This window comes from Rhyacophila brunnea, unplaced genomic scaffold (genome assembly GCF_057557595.1).
Source record: "Rhyacophila brunnea isolate RB1 unplaced genomic scaffold, BYU_Rbru_1.0 scaffold_3, whole genome shotgun sequence".
Taxonomy (NCBI): Eukaryota; Metazoa; Arthropoda; class Insecta; order Trichoptera; family Rhyacophilidae; genus Rhyacophila; species Rhyacophila brunnea.
Genome location: NW_028232965.1, coordinates 17,909,193 through 17,933,427, shown reverse-complemented (window position 1 = coordinate 17,933,427; position 24,235 = coordinate 17,909,193). Strand labels below are relative to the sequence as shown.

The window sequence follows — 24,235 nt, the reverse complement described above, 5'->3', positions numbered from 1 at the left end:
CTACCTATTAGTTTAGTTTAGTTTAGTTGGTGAGTTCATGTTCCAGTATTATTTTCGTACGAGTTTACCGAACTTTAGAAATGCAGCGGCGCTGAAGAATCCAAGAATAGCATTGAGAGCTATTTGGATAGGGAAGCATCGAGTCGAACTAACTGCATAGCGTTTTGAACTATCTAGGTATCAACACCCTCTTTTACGGAAATGTTATTTAACCGAAATACCTATCAACCTATTACGGCATTTTATTTTGTGACATACATTGAGTAAAGTTTACATAATATTATGGTTTTCCGATCTTTCGTCAAAATGAATAGGCACATTAAAAATCCCTATCAAATAATATGATAGCAATGGAATTTTAAAGAATCTCAATAAGAATATTATTATTATTATTAATTAACAGATTTAAATCTTTAAAATCGTCTACCTATATCGTACCTACCTAGGTACCTACAACGATTTTTGTTTATTTTACCTACGAACAGCCTACGATCAGCTGTTGTCATGCTGTTATTTTTTTCGAAAACAATTGCTGTCCGTCATCGAAATTAAACAATACGCCTTGATAAAAAAATTATGTCATTTTTAAATTAACGAAATAAAAGTTACGACTCGATTATTATTTGCTCCCGAGTTCATACATTATTGCTCCAGCGAGCGATATGGGACAGATTTCCAAGTCTCGACAGAGTCTGTTATAAATGGACCCGTCATTGGCGACCGAAATTTATAAATCTTCTCCTGCGTCTGGATGGATCGGGATTGCCGCCTTTCCCCTACCATCTATCTACCTAAACATGCATATGCGTTCGCATTATAAGTTTCTAACGTCCGCAGAGTTTTATATCAGTTTGTTTTATACATGCGTCAGTAGTTATAAACACGGGATCGTTGTAAATGGTTTGTTTGTTGTGATGGGTGCAGAGTCCCTTTTGTGGAATATTATTAATTAGACCGCTCTAAGCTTGCGAATAATAATTACGCGTTCGCCGGCATGTGAAGCGATAACGAATTAAACGTGCCATTATTTTGTTATCAATATTTTGTTTGTTGGACATTTGTGCTGTAACTACTGTCAAATTGATCTTTCATTGTGTTCTCAATTGGATTGGAGTGAATGTATTCGGCGACCGTTTGTAAACAAAATAAATTCGATCTATTTTTAGGTTTGTGCCGTAATATTAAAACAAAAATTATTGACATCCTTAAAATACGAATGAAAAGTTATAATAATGACATTGGTCGCGTCCCGATGTCTTGTGTTAAATACAGTGTTTTGTGAAGAAATTTTGTAATACATCTATCAGTTGCATAAATGGTTATCAGGAATAATATGTTTGTGGTAAGTAGGTACATGCTTGGTTTGCGTTTAAAGTCTGTATTATTTTATTAATATTAGGTATATTGTTTACCAGTGGCGCACCCAGGATTTAATATTGGGGGGGCCCATGGAGGAGAATATAAATTAGTCCCATAGGCTCTTTTTCTTCTTCATAGCCTAATTTCACGTTTATCGGTCTTTTGTCTATTGCACTCGGTGTACCTACACCATGATCCCCACATCCTGAAACGGGCCCTCAGGCTAGGATATTTGGGGGCCCCCCTACCTACCGCTAAGCTTAAAGGCAGTGTGAAACACTACATTAACGTTTTTCAAATTGTGTTTTGGTTCAAATTAAGGGTACTTATACAGTGAATTATTGGCGATTTTTAATACATCTACTTTAATAATGGAGCTGTCTAGTATCGATACATAATAATCAAAAAATATATTGCACAATTATATAATTGAAAATGTTCATAGTCATGAAGTATAATAGCGCCGCAGGCGACTTTTCTTACTATTAAAGCTAATTTATGATGTGTGTTTATCTCACTTATCTGGTCAACCCGACACGCCGGGCCCCCCACAGCCCGGGTCCTCAGAATAGAGCCATGTCAGCCCTCCCCAGCCATGACCTACGCCACTCCGGAATTCGGGTGGACACCGAGAATTTTTTGACAGTTCCATTAGGGATTGGGTTTCTAAAAAAACCTGACATTAGTGTTTCGAAATTTTTGTGTTAGAAATTAAAATCTAAGAATTTTTTCTAAAAAGGGTGCTGGAGAATTACAAATCATTTTTTTGCCGTGTTTTTATTTGTCTAAGCCCAAAGGTATAGGGCTTTCAGTTTCAACGTTTAAAATCATTCTGATAATTTTCATGTTTGGGGGGTGCCAGGGCCCCTTGGCTCCCCCCCTGGGTGCGCCACTGTTGTTTACATTTAAGGATTTTAATTTTACAAGAAATCAAAACAAAAAGTACCTATGTGAATTTATCCAAGGGTTTATATTATGTTAAGCGTAAGCGGGCACTTTTGTGTAGGTTTAAGGAGGCCTTGATTAAATATTTTAATCATTGAATGTTTACTTGTCTTCTTATTACATTTTGTAATAGCGGGCGTGGACAGAACTACGTATTTTAGCGCCCAGTTCAGAAAAAAATGCGCCCCGTACGCAATACAAAACATCTATCGTAAATTGGGTTATTTTCACCTAAGACATAATATATTATTATCATGTTATTATATTGTATTGTTGTAAAATATAATACCTAAATTTTTATGATTTTTCGAGCTAGTCTATATGGGGAGAGTGCTAGCTACTGTAGATTTTCTGTATGTAAATAGTATATGTCCGTAGATGAAGATTGTAGATGATGGCAGTGACAGAATACGAAAGATGTATTTTAATGAATTTTACTAATTATTTATGTTTCAAATAATCAATATGTATCCAAAAACAAAAATCAATATTTATTTTATATACTTAATTCAAAAAAATGTTTAAAAATGTGCGATTTTTAAACAATTAAAATATTAAGTACTTACATATTATTTTATGGTTATTTTTATTGTAATTTTTTAGATTTCAAAAAAACAAATTTTTATAAGTACAATGAAAATGCAATAAGTAACTTAAATTCTTTTTATTTATGTCAAATTGATGTTTGGTATTGTGACCACACCAGTAAAATGTATTAAATTGCATTCTTGGTAATCTGTTGCTACAGCCCCCCCCTAGTAGCATAACCCTCCTGAAAATAAGCATTAAACACATTCTCAAATTCATCAAAATGGAGAAAGATATGAATAGGAGAAATGAAACCTTGTATTTGAAGTATATTGGTTTATATGACCTAATTTTTTATGGAAATTAAAATATTGCACATTTGTTATTTGTTCTTTATCCCACTGTGTAATTCGTAACTCGGCACTATCCCTCCATCTTGTACAAGGTTAACAAGGTCTTCGATTGCCTTGCCGGCTTCCTGAATATCAGTTTCTTTATCATGTGTGAATCTTCCATCCTGTGTTCTTAGTCCAGCCATTTAAGGCGGCCTAGTTTGATGTATTATGATGTGCGGGCTTGTACAAAGTGTACAACTTGTTATTGTATTGTTGTCTCCACCCTGACTAGGTTTTGAAATCGGAATCACAGCATTCGTCTGGAAATACAACCAATTACTACAGATGCCGACACTGCAAGAATATTATTGTAATTTGAAGATTTCACACTTTTGGACTCTTGGATTGGTGATGTTTTACTTATGTCAAAAATTATTTAATTTCTAGCTGTCGGCTCTTAGGGACGAGAATACCAAACAAATAGCTGTCATAACTGACAAGTATAAGATAGAGACAGAGAAATGGAAGCAGAAGAGACATGATGCGTTTGACAAAAATCGGTGTTTGGCGGAAACGATCAAAGAAAGGTAATTAAGTATTTTCCTATACCAGTCATATTTTACGATGGCTACATGAAATTAAAGTTTTTTTTTCACTTGATAAGAATTTTAACATTGTATTCATATTACTGTAGTAAGATGGCAAAACACAATTTGTCCGTTTTTCTAAATTGTTCAGGAGGGCAATTTTAAATTTCGCAAGGAATTCAAACAATGGACACATTATAACATATTGACACAGCTTATTTCTCCCAAGCTACAAGACCTCGATATACCATATTTTGATATCTTGTAGATCTCACTGAGACGAGTCTAAAGGTATACATAACTCAATTACATCTCGTTACTCATATTATCCATATTATTCATATTGGACATATTATCATGTAATGGCCAATTGATTAGTGTACAACAGGTGTACCGTCCGCGTGGAAAGGATTAATATAATTAATTATTCATATTTAATTTTGATTTCGAATCCTGTGTCTGGCAAGTACACATATTGTTTTACAATTTGTGTGTGTCAGGGTATGGACCTAATAGGTTGAGCAAGTGGCTGACATCCATTTCTCATAAAAAACAAAAATCTGTCAATACAAACCTGTAGAGTAGTAGTCTGTGGAGGCCCATATGATCCTATTAGGATCGGACATAGTCGAAAGAAGTAAAATATAATCCAAATAAACATTTATTTTTATTTTTAATCAACCGCAGCACCCCCAAATATCTTATCCACGAGCCGCCACTGGCGCAATATTTTCTGTTCCAAAACTATTCTTGCCATTGATCTATCTATAAATGAAACCTTTCAAAATTAAGGGGAGCTGTTTTTTGTTGTGTTTTCATATAGACAAACTGCATAAGGAAGTTCACTTTATTTTTAGCCTGTGGGTGTTAGTTAGAGATATGGTTAAACTCTGACACTTGACACTCAGTGTAAGTGATTGATTTTTATGGACATTCATATAGTATCATGAGAACTTGGAATTTCCTCTCTCCGATTTATAAAGTCTTTATATCTTAGTCTGGGTAAAGTAATTTTATAAACATTCAGATATTGTAATAGCTATTTTATTCTATTTATTTATATATCCAATTTTATTTAAAATATAATATCTGGTTTTACTTAGCCTTTGCATAATAATTCCTTACGCCGACTACCACATAAGCATGAAGTTCGATAGTTTTAACAGAAAATATGAAAATAACAATAATAGCGGTAACGATAATTCAATTTACCCTATGTAATTCGTGCATAGAATGTGGATATTGATATTTAGGTGATTTACTTGACATGTCAATTTTGTTACAGAGATGGGTTGAAACATATGACGCGCACATTGCAGAAAGTTTTATCTCAGCTGGTGGAGTATTTTAACTTGTGCGAAGATGAGCTAAACAATACTTTTGTGGGCGAATTCATCAAACAGATAATACTCGCCGATGAAAATTTTGACAACACCATTGTCTTGAGGTTGGTGCGCTATGATTGTTTAAATCGTTGCACATAATACTACTGTCTAGATGATTTAGATTGTTTATTTTAAATTGTACTTAAAGCAATTCAATTCGGTGTGCGAAAGGAAGAGAGAGATGAGCCTGGAAGAAAATGAGAAATGAGTTTAATAAAATGTTAAACTAGCCTTAATGCTAAAAGAGAAAAGGGACGAGTCGGAATTACGCTGCTATATTAGTAAACTTAACCCAGAAATAAATTCATGTGTAAATTTCTCCAAAATCCAATCTTATTTTGGCTTTTCTGAAAAGTAGTAATTTTAGACTTATCGCCCTTATCGATTTACACTGTGAATGTAGGAATGACAATAACATCATTATTTCAGCTCATTCTCGACTGCAAAAAGTGATCAGAATTCTTCAAATAATGCCAGCGATGACTTTGATCCGAATGCGACAACCTTGTCACAGATGGACACAAAATACAAACGGATGCATTTTGCTCCAAATGTCGATGGCATCATGACTTTCATAGACACCGACACGATATTGGATTGCTTAGATCAAAGCCAGGATATCAGTGTTAACTTCAAACATGACTTGGACACTTGCCTCCGGAGACTGAGAATGGAAGCGCAAGAACTCCTCGTCATGTCTTCCTCTCGAATGGCCTCCAACAGATTAAGTATTTTAGGATCCAATAATGGTGAGATATTTTTTCAAATATGGGAATCTTCAATAGTTTCATTGAATAATAATTCCAGATTAAAATTGTGTTTCTCATAATGTTTAGCTTTCTTTTATATTCAGAATTTTACTATTAAGTATTAAAATTATTGTGTTCATTGTTTTTGTGTCATACTGTCTGAATAATAAAATTTTGTTAATCACCAATCAAAATTCAATTTTTCTTATTATTTTTATTGTCACATACATATTCTATTTTGTAGTAACAATTATTTTGTTTACATTATTTGACAATGTGATGGGTTCTTAGTGCTTATTAACTGATAATAAATTATTACTGATATGAAAACTACAAAATTTCTCTATAATAAATAAATGAACAGTCTTTGAATTGAAAGTTTTTTGAAGTGCAAAATGCCATCTCTCTGTAATGCATATTATTTATATTTATACAATTATCAAAATAGTTTTATGGGTTTTGTTAATTTCTAGTGTAATCACATACTAAAATCACCAATCTTTTATTAGTTTTTACTTTATTAGTGTTTATTGAGTGATAAACATATATCCGTAATTAAAATTTTTGATTATTACAGATGAAGAAAAAATGACAAAAGTTTCAATTGACAAAAATGATTCAATCACAGAAAAAACTGTCAACTGTGGTGATACGAAAAGTGTCAGTCCAACTTTTGAAGAGCTTCAGGAAATGTACAAAGCAAGTGAAATTGGAAGAAAGGTTAGTCTCTTCCCAGAATATAATTACACCTAATGATATATTTATTATAAAACAATATGTAATAGTTTTATGATTAGTTTTGGTTGTAGACAATCAATTCTATGAAATCATTCAATGAGTAGGTTTATTTGTTTTGATAGATAGTAAAAATATTTACTGTACCTACTGTCAACATCCTCCATTCCAAAACAGTAGAATACATAGATAAAATTTTCCCGATAATTATATTATAATGAGAAAAGTTGCAAATTACATATTATTAATTTTTCTGCTAAGGGTCTCCACAGAGTTAAAGTTAAGTTAACAGACCTTTTTATGTGGAATCATTGTTAGCCATGCTCCCAACTCATTGACTCCATACCAGTCCATTCAGTAGTAGAATGTTCGGTAATTGTGCCGCAGATGCCTGCTTTTATAAATTTTTTTAAACGAAAACAGTTTATTCCATGTAGACAATTATATTTAAATACCCTTTTCTGTCGGTGCAGATGCTTTTCGATCCAATAATTGTTAATTTAAAATTTGAAATTTTAACACTAAGAGCCGAATGCAGAATCTAAGAAATCGTTCCTAAGGATAAGTCGCCGAAAAGGATGACTTAACTATAGACAATCCTGAGTATAGAGTTAAGGAATCCTTAACCATAGACTAACTTTGTTATGAACACGCCCCCTTCCGTATTACGCATGAGTGCAGGACCGTAACAAAAATATCGATATTTTGAAGTATCAATACTTTATGAAAGATACATCGATATTTTGCTATTGATAATTTCTTTCGATAACAATGGATATATAATAAAATTATAAATAATCCTTCGCAAACAACCATAATTTAACAACGATATTTACAAATATGTCCCCCGCAAGGCGGGGGGCTAACAGTGCTCTAGCCTGGGGGTCAATCAGATAAATGAGATAAACACACATCACAAATTTGCTCTAATACTAAAAAAGTCGCCTGCGCACTATGTATTTCAACGATTTTAACATTTTAACAATAATAGTACGATGCATTTTTTTATTATCGTATGTCGCGATACTTGACAACTCCGCAATTCAAATAGATATAAATTCTAATGGTTTTAAGTTTTGTACTATTCCATTTGAATCGTTTTTTGCGACAGGGGTATCGCCTTTCGGCATCTTCAGGCACTATGCACACTCACCAATAGTAAATACAATTGACACACCGACCCGGGTCGTATCATGACCCATTCACTGCGTCCAACGCAACTGGTGCGTTGCCCATCAGGTGGACATTAGATATAATTAGGGTGTTATTTAAATGTGATAAATTAATATTAATTTAATGGTCCGCAGTGAATGGAGACTGCGGACCTTTTAAAATAGAGATATATTAAAAAAATACACAAAATCACTAAAAATACAGTAATTATCCTTCATTTTACCTCGAACACCGTTTGAATGCTGTATTTCGTAAACGTTGCTTGACACATTTTAAAAAACAGTGACATAAGTTGCAAAAATCTTCATATTACCTAAATACACAAATGTTAGTAGTTTTTTTTAAAGACAACAGTTAACATTTGGTATAAAATAATATATTTTACATCTACCTACCTATTTATTTTTATACCTATAGGATTGTTTTCACTATTTTGACTAAAACACAATAGTGACTTGTAACGTTTTCAAAATACAACATTCATTTTGAAAACGCTAATATTGAGCGTCACATTGCTTTTAACCCTAAGTAAACTTAAAAATCCTGGCCTGGGGAGTGGGGGCCCGGTTCAGGTTGTGTGGGCCATCCTTTCCTTAAAGGACGATACTTTCTTTCGATACGATACCCATTCCATGTATCGATACTTTTTCAATGGATAGACAGGCCTATTTTTTTTCTCCCCCCTCTCATCTTATGTTCGGCGGATACCGCGCAAAAAACAAAAGTTTTACCATGTTAAAAAAAATATCTTGCGGTGCCTGTAGAATCACGTATAATGACTTACAACGGAAATATAAGAGTATTATAATTAAATATTAATATGTATTTATAGTTATTGCATTTATAAAGTGCAGTTGTCATATTTTTGTCATCGTTTAACAATTATAAAATAATTTACCTAAACCATAGGAAAGAGAATTTTTCAATATGGTATTATTTTCAATAGAAAAAACGACCGAAGCTTTAAGACGACTTGAACCATAGACAACATGATCTTAGCTAAGGACGATGTTTGTGCATAGTGTTTTGTCCTGAGGAAATCTTAGTTAAGACAAATGTTTCTGCATTAGGCTCTAAGATTATATTAGGTTATATTAGGTTGGGGTAGGTTAGGTTAGATTAGGTTTTGTTTGGTCTAAAAAGACAGTTATAAAATCTCATGCTTCATCTACCATAATAGACCATTACAATGTTTACATAAGCTGAATCATAAATTTCTTTATAATTCATCTTGTGATGGAAATCTGTCGGTAGAAAGTAGCATGATGATTACTTGATCTACGTAACCGCTTAATCTTTGTTTATTATTTCAGGAGTTGGAAGAATCGCTTACCCAAAGCATGTACCAGGAGGAGGTTCTTCGACAAGAATTACAAATGGCGATGGATAGAATCGGCGAATTGATGAACGACAATCCCCTTGATCACACGAGGGAGATTATATCTGAAGGGTGAGCTGAATAACATACATATATGCAATGATTTTAGTCTGTCTAGAATCTAATATAAGGTGTATAATAATTGGGCGTGTAATTACTCAAACCATTTCTCAAACATGATTCCAAATATTCGTCCGTTAAAGTTGTTCTGTACTTGAGTTAATAATTTTCATTTGCGAAGACGCTGATTCATACAAGGTATGTCGAATCAAAACAGGCGTACAAATTTTTAGCACATTTTAATAGATTTGAATACTTATCTGCTGGTGTATATTTCTAAAATTTACCTTCCAAATATCATTTTGCAGCGTAATTATTTCCTTTTCAAGTTTCAACATGTCCATTTGAAAAAGTGTGAATAAATAAATTAAATATTTTTGGCGATCGACCCAAAATCATTTCGCGATCGATCTTATCGACACCCATGGTGTAGAGTGTAGACGTAGACTGACTGAGTCTCGAAAATTTCGAGAAAACCCCACCTGACTTATTTAGGTCCAGAGGGGCAAACTACAAAATTGACCTATAGTAGTAGGCAATGACATACCAGCAAGGCAAAGTGCCGCCCTGCTGCCACAAATTTACATAAATTATTCTAAAATAAACTCAAAATGCTTCAATGTTTCAAAATTAGTCACATTAATGATAATAGATTTAAAGTCTTTTCACGCTTACCAAAATGGTTTTATATTGTTACTTTGTCTGTTATCATTATCAACACTCCTTATCCATGTTAAATTTTTACAGGGACCTTTATGTTTGTTTTTTATAATGCATATAATTATCTCTTTTGTGTGAAATATAAAGGAGATTAATAATTGAATGTGTGCAGCATTTTTTTTTTGTGATGATACGAGGGTGGGTCAATAATTCCTTAGAAAAAAGCATTAAAACAGTTTTTATTTTTGTATTTTTTTTTTATTTCTCAACATAATCTCCTTGGAGCTCAATACACTTGGTTAGACGTTTCTCAATTTTTTTTAAACCGTCAGAAAAATAAGTTTTCGGAAGGTCCTCAAAATAAGCATTTGTCCGATCGATGACTTCTTCATTTGAAAAAAAACGTTGTCCACTTAGCCATTTTTTTAAGTTTGGGAAAAGGAAAAAGTCACTGGGGGCTAAATCTGGCGAATACGGTGGGTGGTCGACCAATTCGAACTTCAATTCTTCAATTTTAGCCATTGATCGTAAACATGTGTGAACACGGGCATTGTCCTGATGAAAGAGGATTTTTTTCCTGTTTAAATGAGGCCGTTTTTCTTCAATTTTGTTTTTAGCTGGTCCAATAAAGATGCATAATAATCCCCTGTTATTGTTTTTCCTTTTTCCAAATTGTCAACGAAAATAATTTCACGTGCATCCCAAAATACAGTAGCCATAACCTTACCAGCTGATTTTACGGTTTTCGCCTTCTTTGGACATGGTTTGCCTTCGCAATCCACTGCTTTGACTGTTCTTTCGTCTCGGGAGTATAGTGGTGTATCCATGTTTCATCTACAGTCACAAAGCGACGAAAAAATTCATCCGGATTGCGTTGCATGAGCGACAACAGGGCTTTAGAGGCCACCACCCTATTGCGTTTATTGTCGACTGTGAGCAAACGCGGCACCCATCTTGCAGAAATATTTTTCATGCCCAATTTGTCATGTAAAATAGAAATGACGCTACCTTTTGAGATCCCTGTAACCTCAATTATCTCACTCAACTTTAATCTTCGGTCACTTAACACCATATCGTGGATTTTATTGATCATTTCTGGTGTAGTCACCTCTACAGGACGTCCTGAGCGTGGTTCATCCTTTGTTGATGTACGACCACGTTTAAATTCATTTAACCAGTTATAAATAGTTGCAAGTGAAGGAGCAGATATGCCGTGAACTAAATCCAACTAATTTTTTATTTCCTTTGCTGTTAACCCTTTTATATTAAAATGTTTAATAACAGCTCTAAACTCAATTTTCTCCATTTTCCATTTTTCCATTTTCCACAAGCAAATTTTTTTTTTAAATGTACGAGAAACACACAACAACCCGACCAATCTGATTGAAACTTCGCAGCATACTGAATCGGTAGTGCCGCTGCATGAAAACAAACCGCTTACAGTACTAGTTGCGCCACCTGTCGGCTTTTCTAAGGACTTATTGACCCACCCTCGTACACCGTTTTATTTTCCGTGAGATTAATATTGTTCATAAAGGATAAGATGACTAGCTCTATTATTGTCCTTCATTTTATTGTATTATGTGTCATAATCTGTTTAACGAACCTCAGATAAACATACGATACCCTGTCTGTGAATGGCTAACTACCGATTCTATAAAAAGTTAGACAAATCACCTCCACCGGGGGAAGTCCATATTATGCTAAATTTCAGATCAGAAATGGTAACTGTGATAAATATTAGATATAATAAAAAATATTCAACAAAAGACGTTTAAGAAAACATTGTTCCATCGAAATTTTACTAAAATTATGCTAAAAAGGCAGGTTTATTTGTTAAAGTTTTTTGCTTTGAGATTTTTCGACATCTTGCATTAGTGTTAGAAACGTTAATCAAATTTTTCATATGATGAACCATCATCATTAAATTTAGAATATTTAAACAGATAATTACAAAAAATCAGAATATTATTTTTTCTATGGCTACCAATTCTAATACACGAAAAACGTTTTGGGATAGCCTTCAAGTGTTAAAATACAAGAAAGTTAGCTAAAATTCATTATTTTTAACTAAATTATTTTTAAATTCTTGACGGATAGTTTAATTTTAGTTAAGAGCTAAGCACTTTGCCATCAATATATTATTATGATGACTCCTCCACTGATGCTTTTTAAAAATGCGTATTGATCTTTTCGTTGTCATCGTGTGTCGTTTTGAAATCATAATTCTGACACATGAAATTAACTTTATCCCCACGAATACAGGAAATGTGAGCCCAATTTTTGCATGTTGTGCATTGGATTCACTCTTGCCCAGGTTTAAAGAAAGTATAATTCTCCAAACATAAGCATTCTTCATTCTCTGCGTCCGAAGAAGATAACACCACTTTCTTTTTCAGTTTCTTAGTTCCTTGGGCCATGAAATATTTTGCTACATTTTCTTATGTACGTTGCACGCTCGTTTTCTTGATCGACAGAAAATATCTGGCGAGGTTTTGCGTAACCCCACTAACTTGGAAGTGGTCTGACGGTTTTCTTTATGTTCAATATAACATTGTAAGGTCATATAGTTTACTTTGTATGCTTGGGCAGCTTTTTTTCTAAAAGATATTCTGTTTTCAATTATTTCTTTAGCCGCTCTGTTGTCGGTTTCCTGAGAAATTTTACCTATATCGGTTTTGTTTTTTTTTTGTCCTCACCATTGTAAGATTGTAATCTGGAAGGATAAAAATAGATGGTATAAGTACCTACCTATTGCAAATAAAGAAGATAACAAAGAATTTGTAGTAAAGTGGTAGTGAGTGGAGTTAATTCATACAGTAACAACCTGCCCCCACCTCACTGTAACAACTAGCCCCTTTGACCCAAATAAAATTGAAATTGTTTTAATATTAAGACGGGAATTATATTTACTTCGGTAAATATACAAAATACGAGCATAAATATATAGATTTTTAATAGCATACATTAAAAAAACTTACCTCTTATAGTTTGGTAACAATCAAACTTCAAATTCGGCCAACAAAAGTTGCTTTGGACACGAAATTCACTCAAAATGGTTTTATTTCAACTGCATACAATTAATGCAGGCGACCTTTCGTCAGCGACTGCGGACAGGATGTTTACGTCTCCTGTGTGACACCTACGCCACAGGACCTTATAACGGGAGAGTTTCTAGGATGTAACAACATGCCCCCGTAACAACTAGCCCCGCCTCCCCCTACCGTTTGGTTATTGAATTTTTTTGTTTTAACATGGGTTTTAACATAGGTACGGTATTGTCACCCATCCTCGAACACCCATCTCATTACCGCCGCATCCTCGTCTCGCCATCACGTCACCGCCGCCCATACTAGCAAGCGAAGGAAATACTCCCGAAGGACGATCGCTTTCTCTGGACGGAGGCACCAATAAGAGAGTGTCCGAGATGCAGGAACTCGCCAGGAGATTGACATGCGAACTTGAAGTGGCCACCAGAGAAAAGGAAGATAAACACATGCAGGTGATGACACGTTTTATTTTGTATAATATAAGCGAGTTTATGGAGTCTCTAAAATTAAAATTCTTTAAAAAACGTGACTGCATACTTTTGATATAATTCTCAGCTTTAGTGAAATAATAACACACATGTAAAACTGTGCCAGTTACAGATTTTAGGGTTATTTTCACCTCATTCTGTTCATGTATATTGTTCCATGAGTTTTGGCCAATGCTAAATCTTCTACCATATGTAATGATTAAGCATTAAACTTCATTACATATGCCATTAATCTTGACCTTCCTTTTCCTCACAGAATATAATGTCAATTATTGTCAAAACTTCTCAAATTGATGAAAGATTTTTCTTAAAGAAAAAGTAGTACACCTAAAATAATATGTTATTTGTAATGTTAATTGTTAAATTTAGCTATAATAAATTGGCTTTGACTAAATGCTCATGTATTGTCATGAAAACAGGTTCAAAAGTCATCCATCGACCTTCATAAAATTTGCTGTGATAAGGTAAATTTTCATCAAAATGTAGGTAAACAGCATATTATATAATATGAAATTGCCTGTAAAATAAATGTTTTTATGCTTGTCTTCTAAATTTTTTGTTCATTGGTCTAAAACCCTCTTCAGTTTACTATTTTTTTTAAATTGATACAAATGCTTTTCCCGCCAAGTTTTAAATATAATTTCATTAAGCAAAGGTTTCATCATTTTTTCAACACCGCATATTTGGATTGTCACATTTTAAGGTATATTCTACTAAATACAAATACTATCGCTACATAATAAAATAAGAAAATCAATGTGTTAGTCCAGTATTCAAAAACATTTGTACGTCTGGGTTGTTATTCAATTTTCAATATATTGATACTTGAAAATTCAATTGCTTTGAGAGACAAGATATAGAATTTCATGCTAGTTAGTTGAGTTTCTATAATTGTGGAATTCAAAGATAGTCAAAATACTATTTGACACTGTATAAAAATATAAGTAAACACATTTCTGAATGCTGTAAATTTTGATTGATCTTAATTTGGTGCTATTGTAATAAAATTTGTTATTTTCTAACATTATTAATATTTAAAATTACCCTGAAGAAATCCTGAAATCTTTTAACACCATGAACATTTACAAATATTAACAGTGACTATGGTTACTGTGATATGTACCAATATTTTGGATTAACTAATTTTGTGATATTCTGATGGAATAATTCTTATGTCATACAAAGATGAGACTTTGCCTTCAATATAATTATTTTATTTTGAAGTTATAGGTAGCGAAAATATGGAATGACTTTATTATTTAAAATTTTTGTAAAATTACTAGCTATTTATGTTGTGCTGTGATTTCAAATTATGTTTATAGTGAATAAGTACTTCCGCATGAATGTGTCAGCATGACTTATGCAGGGATTCATTTTAATGCTGCTTTCATTCAGGCGCTAATCAAATAATGTAATAATATTTCATCTTTTCAGATGTGTCATTTAAAACGATTTCGTTTTTTCATCATTGACAATACGTACATTATTATTTACTTCCTTCTCATTCGCAAGCTGCTTATTGAGAATTTTTTATTTACGAAATATGTACTTATCATTATTTTGTAAATGGCATAGATTTTTGATTACTGCGGTAGTGCTTCATCAGTAACTTCACTAACATGAGGAGATCATCGGTATTGAAGATATCTAGATGGAAAATGCTCAAACTTTCTGTGTAACATTCCAAATTTAAAATGGCTTCATGTATTAAATAAATGTGGTTGAAAAAAATTTTGGGAACATTCTTTTTCAAGCATCGATCATTGTAAGTAGCAATTTGGAACAGATTCACGCCGTATCTGTTACGGCAAAGGTATATAACGGTCATACTTAGGCTTGGCTAGTTCAAGCTGATATAGTGTGTGACTATAATTTTATTTATTTTACTTAGGCATGATTTCATAGATACATTATTGATTCTTGTTTCTTGTATGATATAAAATGCTTGAAAATTAGAATAATCCTACATAATATACTAAAGAATATCGATTTTATATTACTATGTAGTCTTTAAATGTGAAATATGCTACATAATAGTTCTTCTGTCTCTTTTTTGGTAAATTATACATTGGAAAAAAGATATTTTAAGTAGTGATATGGAATGATTTTATTTAATATTTGATAATATGAATTATATGTAGCATTAGCAGAATGGGACGGGACTGTGGAAATTTTTTAAAACTAGGTTTTAAAAACAGGTATATATTTCATATACAGGTGGAGTTGATTATCCACACTGAGGATAGGTAATATGAGTCTGAATAATGAATAAAAAATCTTTTTTTACTTTAGGTCTAAACTTTCTTTAAACCATTGTATGACATTTTTACCATTCATCTTTGCCATTTTCTAATGGTTGTATAAAAATGATGTGCATAGATATAACTGGATAATTGAGGTTCCACTGTATATTGACTGCTTCAATATTGCTAGGTTGTATGTAAACTTATTTGTTGAAGAAAATGACTGCAAAAATCATTATAATTTCTTAATTATTAGAAAACAAACTGTAATTGTATAGATTGAAGAAAATCGTATTATCTATATTTGAATTTAAATAATGTTAATCGGGGAGCAGTTGGAAGCGGCCAATAAGCAGTTGAGATCGACCCGACAGTTTCTGGAAGAGCAGGCGGCCGAGAGAGAGCAGGAGAGGGATGACTTCCAGCGACAACTCACTCAACTCAAAGATGACAAGAACAAACTCGTCTCAAAGGCACAGCAACATGCCAATATGTGCAAAGAGGTAATCTATGACACACCCAAAAAGATAAGCTAAGCTGCCCTGCCATTGGTGATGGTGGAACACATTAGGATTATTTTTACATGGTATATCCACCATGGTGGCATTTGAGAATAAAATGATTATAGCAAAAATGTACTAGTTTTCCAGGAGACTCATTTAAACCTCTGTGGAATAGACTTTACAAAATAAACACATAATTTACACATAATTACGCATATTTTAGCCGAATAATGAAGAATATTTTTACAATAAATGAAATAACTTATCTTAATGTTCTATAATAATGTCATAAAATAATATACAATAAGGCTAATCTGGGATCAATTCAGTTCCTACATTTTGGATATCACGTCTTAAATTATTTTCTATTCAACAATATACAACATTTAAGAATGCAACATTCTTCATTTAATATACATAATTTGAAACAGCATCAGAAACATACATGAATTCAAAAAATTCTTGTTGAAATTTTAACACCGTCTAGAAATCAAAGATAATAAATATGTTTACCACCTATCTTGACACCTACATTTACATGATTTGTACTTTACCTGATAGGTTGACTGTCAAAACTCTCACTTAGATTGGAATTGATGTTGGTTCAAGTCCCATTTGGCTCAAGGTTCTTTTTTCAACGATTTTTCGAATATGCATATTTCTGAGTATATTACAAGTTCTGTATACCATAGTTTTCTCAAATGCCACGACAATGGTCACCTAGAATGGTTTTGTGATGTCATTATGCAGTCTTGTTGGAATCAAATATCTAATTTTATTGTATCCCACAATACTTCAACAGTGAAAAATAGCAGGTGATGTTACATAATACAGTAGAAGTAAAACACCTTGTCTATTCAACGGTAACAACTTTGGCTTAGTTAAGTGGAAATTTACCATTTATGAAGTGTGTAAGCAGTATTAGTTATTGTAGAATGATATTATTACTGGGTATAGAATATCAAGTTGTTAGAAGAACTGTGTACTTATGAAGAATTTGGTGCGCTTAATTGGAATAGTGGTTAATGTACTTACAAGTGACATTTTTGTGAAACCTCATAGTGTACATAGTTTTATTATGAATTAACAGTAAGTTGTTATTGACACTAAATAGAGTTTTCACTATTACATTAAATTTCTTTGATCAAATGCAAATACAAAATTACAGTCTTCAGTTCTTCCAATATCTTGATAATATATTTGTAATGTTTATCACATTGAAGGAAATTTAAGCACTCTCGTAAATTAGACACCATTATTTTTCACGTAAATTAAAATACTAATAAATTATATTATATTTTATTTGTTAATGGAATCCAAGGTCCAACAGAGGTCATATATTGTGCCTTTATTTAAAAAATAATCTGTAATATATAATTCAATTCAACTGAGAATTTAGGCATATTCAATTTTTCAAGTTATATTTTTAGCACGCGAATGACTTTAAATACCTACATCACCGCAAAGTTTTTGGGGTTGGGCCACTGTAGTACTCACAGTTTAATCTATTTACCTATAGTTTTATTCAATATTGGATACAATGGCAGTAGGTACTCAAAAGAAATTTGTTTAAAAATAAACATAAATTCTCAACAGATATAGATAGTCATCAAATATTAAAGTAGCCTGACTTTTTTCACTATTTCACAGTTCATTTTATTTTGAATTATCAACTGCTACGAAATGTAACAGAATTTCATTTATCTTTTCAAAAATATTTTGATTTCATAATGTTTGAGACTTTCACGGTTGTTTTTTATTGTAATAGATTCTGGGGTTTCCACAGCGTGTACTTCCTTCTTTCCTCGACATTCTGGGCTCGTTGCAGAGGCCATTATCAAGAGATATCGAGCCCAAAACGCCGAGGAAAGAAGGAAGAAGTACACGCGGTGGAAACCCAAGAATCTATTACGATATTTTGATTTCGCGTTCGCTTCAGTTATCAATATCACCTTCCAAATAATACTTTACTGTCTTTTCTTATTTATTTTTTATCTGTAATGTTGTTTCATAGCATTATGTTTTTTTAAATCGATACATTTAATGACTGCATTTTAAAAATAGTGTATTCCGTATTTTTATAACTTGCTTACTGAAAGAAATATAACTTAATTGGTGATGTGTAAGGCATTGAGACAGTAGAGTCTTCATGTGTATTTTTTATTTTTAAAAATCATTATTAATTTATCGTGTAATGCAATTATATATTTTGTTGTAAACCTAATTCATTTAATGTGTATTGTTTTTGTCTGTTTCTATTATTTCCCATTGGGCACTTGAATTGATTGATAATGATTGCACTTGATGTTGATGTGTTGGCTTCGTTATTTTGAAATTGTGGCTGTGCAAAATGCGCTTCTCTCTTCACATAGTCTGAAACAACTCAATCCGCCATACCGCATTCGCAAGTCTATGTGAGTTGTCAATATTTTTATTTTAACTCTTATTTGTGTTTTTAACTCACGTGAATGACTCTTATTCATTTTTTTTTATAACCATTTTATTTTGTAAATAATTATGAATATGTGCTGTGTTATCGGATTCAATTATCTTTGACTATCGCATTAATTTTGATCTCTTTGCAGTTATGATAAATCATCAAAAAAGGTGAATAACAATTCGGGGAAAACATTGCCTGAAATTATTACCGAATTATTTTGAAAATATAACTATAACGCACTGTACAGTTGGTTGAGGACATTCAATTTTTGTGTTAACTAAAATCTCCCATTATCCACTATTTCATTGTGAATTTCGATTTGAATCACTACTAAATGTAATTTGATTTATTCGAACATTTATCGTTTTGTTTGTCGATTTACTGTGTTTGAACCACCTTTTACACAAAAGTAATAGGTAACTGTTATATATCAGAAAAAAATTGCAATTTGCATAAAAGGTATCTATTATTTCTTATATTCATGGTGATGGTTGGGTCTTGGGTTAATATTCCTATTTATTAATACATTGAAATAGTCATGATCTAGAAAGTAGAATGTAATTTATAATACAATGCACACAAATTCTTAGATTAACCCATTTCTTATGCCTGCATGCATGTTTGTTTGCTCAACAATACTAATTTATTAATGTAGTATATGGTTTAGGTTTCTATAAGAATTGTACACCTCACAAAATTGCCCAAGATGCAGGCTTTAGATTATCTTTTCTTTTAAATTTTAAGATGACGTCTGTTCATTTTGTGTATGTATCTAATTATTATATCGATAAACTTTTTATAGTACAATAATAATCCATAATGCTCGTTTCATAGGTCGAACAGCAAGACATCCAGATGCGTGAAATGACAATGCACATATCAGATTTGGAGACTCAGAAACAGTCGGCCGAAACTGAATTGGCATCATCTTTGGAGAAAATTCAAATGCTGAGAGATATAATCGCAAATATTGAATACAAACTGGAGACGAAAACTAGCAGTGAAGTGCAAACTCTCGAAGAGTTAGAAAGCTTCAGACTGCTGGTCGAAGAGAAAGAATCAAAGATGAAGGTCTTGGGTGAAGAGCTGGACACTTTGAAAAAACAGCTAGCCGACAAAATTGCAGAAGAGGCGTTGGCTGCTGGAAATGATGGACTGGGAAATATGGAAAAATGTAATGATCTAGAAATGGAGAAGAAGCTAGTCGAGCAGATGCGGTCTCAGGTACCTACTTTGACTGCTTCATTTATATTTTTTTCATTCTTTGGAAAAACTTAAATGCTTAAATACGAAATGGTTTACTTATCATTCTTCATTTGGCTTACATACAGAAACAGTCAAATATTAACTTTATTAAAATTGATTATAACAGTGGGTGAGTTAAAAAATGTTAATATAGTTTCCAGTGTGTTGCCTGAAACTATGAATGAATTTGTTAAGAATAATTGTTGTATTTGTAGTTGCACTCTCTTGTGGATATGATTGCTGTTCATACAACGGCTCTAGAAAATCTGCATGAGGCGGTTTGTTCTCAAAGTTGCAGTTCACCTAGTGAAGATGTCTCTGTTAGGGATCACAGGAAACAAGAGGAAATGGTAAGAAAGCATTATTCTTTTGTATATAATAATATGTACATTGACACTTGGGTGATGGATATAAAAACATAATAATAAATATTAATCGAATAAAAATCAACAGATCTACATACGCATCTTCTTCTTCTTTGACCATGTCTGATCCTAATAGGATCATATGGGCCTCCACAGAGTGGACGTTTTTTGTATTAACAGATTTAATTTTTACGAGAAATGGATATCAGCCACTTGCTCAACCTATTAGGTCCATAGTCTGACTCTACACAAATTATATTATATATTATATGAAATTGCTGTTCTCAGGATTTTCTATATTATTAACCGACATGAAATTAGCTATATCGGTTGACCGTGAGCTAAGAAAGGAATATTTCTATTAGTAAGATGCGAAGTGACAACGAAGTGCCAATAAATCAAACCAATTCATTTTATATCAATAAAACGTAAGGTCAACAATAGTCAAGTATGTATCCATATGCATTTATTTTGATCAGGACAATGAAGAGTTGCAGCGAGTTACGTCAACATCTCCGACCAAACTGGCTCTGGAGTTGCCCGTCTTGGAAATGAGTCAACTGGGAGACAGCCTGCACCGACATCTGCGGGCTGAAGACGCTGCTCTTAAGCGGATTCGCGACTTAGAAATGCAGCTCCTTAAGCTCAAGAATGTTGCACAAGTAAGGCCATAGAATATTTATATTAAATTGAGAATTTTATTCTGTCATCGACATGTTCAGTCGCTCTCTGATTTCATTGAGAGAGAGGAAGGAACTTCTTGGAGTCTGTCTACAACATGGCAGGTGGTCCGATGATATCACTATGATTATATGGATAGAGAGGGGATGCTACTGTGTTGGATACACTCGCGGCATCTTACTTGAATAAATCTGTTGAGTTGTTCAATCTTGGTTTTGAGACATTTGTATGGTGGCGGAGATCGGTCATGGATTGGCTGACAGAGCAGGTGAACGTCGCTTAGCTGAGTACCTGTGACAATGAATAAGTATATCAATCTGAAGAGGTAATGTGACCGATTTTTTGCACAAAGCTTTTCATAAAATTTCGTTGTTTAAACAAATGAAACATGATTTTTTTTAATCAGTAACCTGTATTTCCGTTGGAGCATTTTCCGCTTAACATTAATTACTCCCTAGCTCTTCAATAATTATATGTATGAATGACTAATTATTCTGATTTTTTTCACATCTGTCTATATTACGGCCCAAGTTTTTTTTTTACACACCCATCTAACATAAAATTTGAGGCCTACTAATATTTTAACCAAAGACTATATGCAGTTAGTGATCTTTAAATGATCTTGGAATGAAGTGAACTAAATAAAATCCCGCAGAAAGCGCTCCAGCACTTCAAACAGTTCTAATCAATATGTGACACACAATAATGTTAAGGGGACGTTCTACAGAATTGGCTTTGAGAATTGAAAATATGATTTTTTGACATGTGGTCCATAATATCTGGTCTACTAGTTAATATAAAAAGGTCGCGTCAAAGTTGTTTGTGTCAATAAACTTGCTCCACGACTCGATCGACTCATATTTCATATTTATTTCGTCAGGGCTGTCGAAGACGTAAATCATAAATATTTATACTTTAAAATTTTTATTTATAATATATATTATTTAAGTTTTGTGCATCTAATGCCGGGTCCACACTAGCAACAAGTTGCTGGCAACCTCGTTAGATTTTAGGATAATTATGATAATTATCGTAAAATTTCTTAAGCAATTATGGTAAGTATCGTAAAATTTAATGAGGTTGCCAGCAACTTGTTGCCAGTGTGGAAATGGCATAATATCCACTGTGGTTCACGTAGTGGCATGGACCTGGGGTTAACTAATTCAGGAAGTCAACACCCATGATAGAATTTTTTCCAGTTTTGGTTGCATTATATTCCAAAACTCTTCTGTAAAAATCGTTTCCGATTTTATAAATGGAAATTTCTCGGTGTACATAGTAAACAAACCTACGAATAAAAAAAGACAAGAAGGAACATACTGATTCATCGCAGTAAAATCTGGCAATCAAATTCGCCATTTTGAAAAGCGACGATTTTGCGTAAACAAATATCACGTGGTCTGTACGTGTGCGGCAAACTTCGAATGTGTTTGTAATTTTTGTGTATTTTATGTTTGTGTATCACGCATTGTCGGCCATATTTGCCGGCCTTTCTGATTGCCGTGATTTGTACACATCTTCCTTCCTGTCTTTTTTTATTCGTAGAAACAAAAAGTATTTTCTATTAGTTACTAGCTGAAGTACCCGGCTTCGCACAGGGTCGCTTCGTGGTTATATTTATCTTAGATATTTGAAAAATAATAAGAGGTAATTATTTTTTTAATATTAAAATATCTGTGTAATACAATATGCCAATATGAAAATAATTCTAATAGGAGTAAAGGTCAAACATAAGAACACTAAATTAAAATTGAATCCAAAATATGAAAACGTTATTAATGTTATTAATATGTAGTAAAAAAAAATCAAAATTGGATGGAACAAACAAACAACAAACTTTGTATTTAATATAATAATAATTTAGAAACCTTCGCAGGTGTGCGCACAACAACTGACAAAAGTTTCATCCCAATTGGATGAATGGTATAGGAACGCATACGAATAGTAGAAGAAGATGATTTTCTAAATCTGAAATCTTCGTGGGCATGCGCATGACAACTCACCAAAGTTTCATTGCAATCGGATTAATGGTATAGGAATGCATACGAATAGAAGAAGACGAAGAAAATGGTTGTACTAATTCAAAAACCTTCACGGGCGTGCGCACAACAACTGGTCAAAATTTCATCACAATCGGATGAATGGCATAAGAACGCATACAAATAGAAGAAGAAAAAGATGATTGTACTAATTCAGAAACCTTTGCGGGCAAGGGCACAACACTTGATCAAAATTTCATTGCAATTGGATGGATGGTATAGGAACGCATAAGAATAGAAGTAGAAGATGATTTTCTAATTCAGAAATCTTCGTGGGCATGCGCACGACAACTCACCAAAGTTTCATTGCAATCGAATTAATGGTATAGGAACGCATACGAATAGAAGAAGAAGAAGAAAATGGTTGTACTAATTCAAAAACCTTTGCGGGCGTGCGTACAACAACTGGTCAAAATTTCATCACAATCGGATGAATGGCATAAGAACGCATACAAATAGAAGAAGAAAAAGATGATTGTACTAATTCAGAAACCTTTGCGGGCAAGGGCACAACACTTGATCAAAATGTCATTGCAATTGGATGAATGGTATAGGAACGCATAAGAATAGAAGTAGAAGATGATTTTCTAATTCAGAAATCTTCGTGGGCATGCGCACGACAACTCACCAAAGTTTCATTGCAATCGGATGAATGGTGTAGGTACGCATTCGAATAGAAGAAGAAGATGATGGTTTTACTAATTCAGAAACCTTTGCAGGCGTGCGCACGACAACTCACCAAAGTTTCATTGCAATCGGATGAATGGTATAGGAACGCATACGAATAGAAGAAGATGGTTGTACTAATTCAGAAACCTTCGCGGGCTTGCGCACAACAACTGGTCAAATTTTCATCGCAATTGGATGAATGGTATAAGAACGCATACGAAAAGAAGAAGATAGAATGAAGAAGAAGAAGAAAATGATGATTTTTCTAATTTAGAAACCTTTATGGATGTGCATACAACCACTTACCAAAATTTCATTGCAATCGGATGAATGGTATAGGAACCAAGGAAGAAGAAGAAGATTCTTGTACTAATTCAAAAACCATTGCGGGTGTTACCACAATAACTGACGAAGGTTTCATCGCAATCGGATGAATGGTATAGGGACCATACGAATAAAAGAAGATAGAATGAAGAAGAAGAAGAAGAAGATGGTTGTACTAATTCAGAAACCTTCGCGGGTGTTGGCACAATTATTGACGAAAATTTTATTGCAATCGGATGAATGGAATAGGAACGCATACGAATAGAAGAATATAGAATAGAAGAAGAAGAAGAA

The 24,235-nt window shown here is 33.1% G+C and overlaps 1 protein-coding gene across 5 annotated transcripts in view; it reads left to right on the top strand.

Annotated features, from left to right (window-relative positions):
• Plp (Pericentrin-like protein) overlaps positions 1-24,235 on the top strand; it is a 59,517-nt gene that overhangs the window by 17,395 nt on the left and 17,887 nt on the right. For 2 of the 5 annotated variants that reach the window (XM_085952760.1, XM_085952758.1), the window contains 11 exons: positions 3,615-3,754; positions 5,040-5,201; positions 5,569-5,888; positions 6,466-6,608; positions 9,110-9,246; positions 13,165-13,396; positions 16,011-16,178; positions 18,551-18,592; positions 19,453-19,842; positions 20,079-20,213; positions 20,708-20,890. In XM_085952760.1, the coding sequence (XP_085808886.1) occupies positions 3,615-3,754; positions 5,040-5,201; positions 5,569-5,888; positions 6,466-6,608; positions 9,110-9,246; positions 13,165-13,396; positions 16,011-16,178; positions 18,551-18,592; positions 19,453-19,842; positions 20,079-20,213; positions 20,708-20,890 (2,052 nt within the window). Of the gene's footprint in view, positions 1-778; positions 1,343-3,614; positions 3,755-5,039; positions 5,202-5,568; positions 5,889-6,465; positions 6,609-9,109; positions 9,247-13,164; positions 13,397-16,010; positions 16,179-18,550; positions 18,593-19,452; positions 19,843-20,078; positions 20,214-20,707; positions 20,891-24,235 lie in introns of those variants that run through there. The other 3 variants (XM_085952761.1, XM_085952762.1, XM_085952759.1) reach the window with 3 other exon arrangements.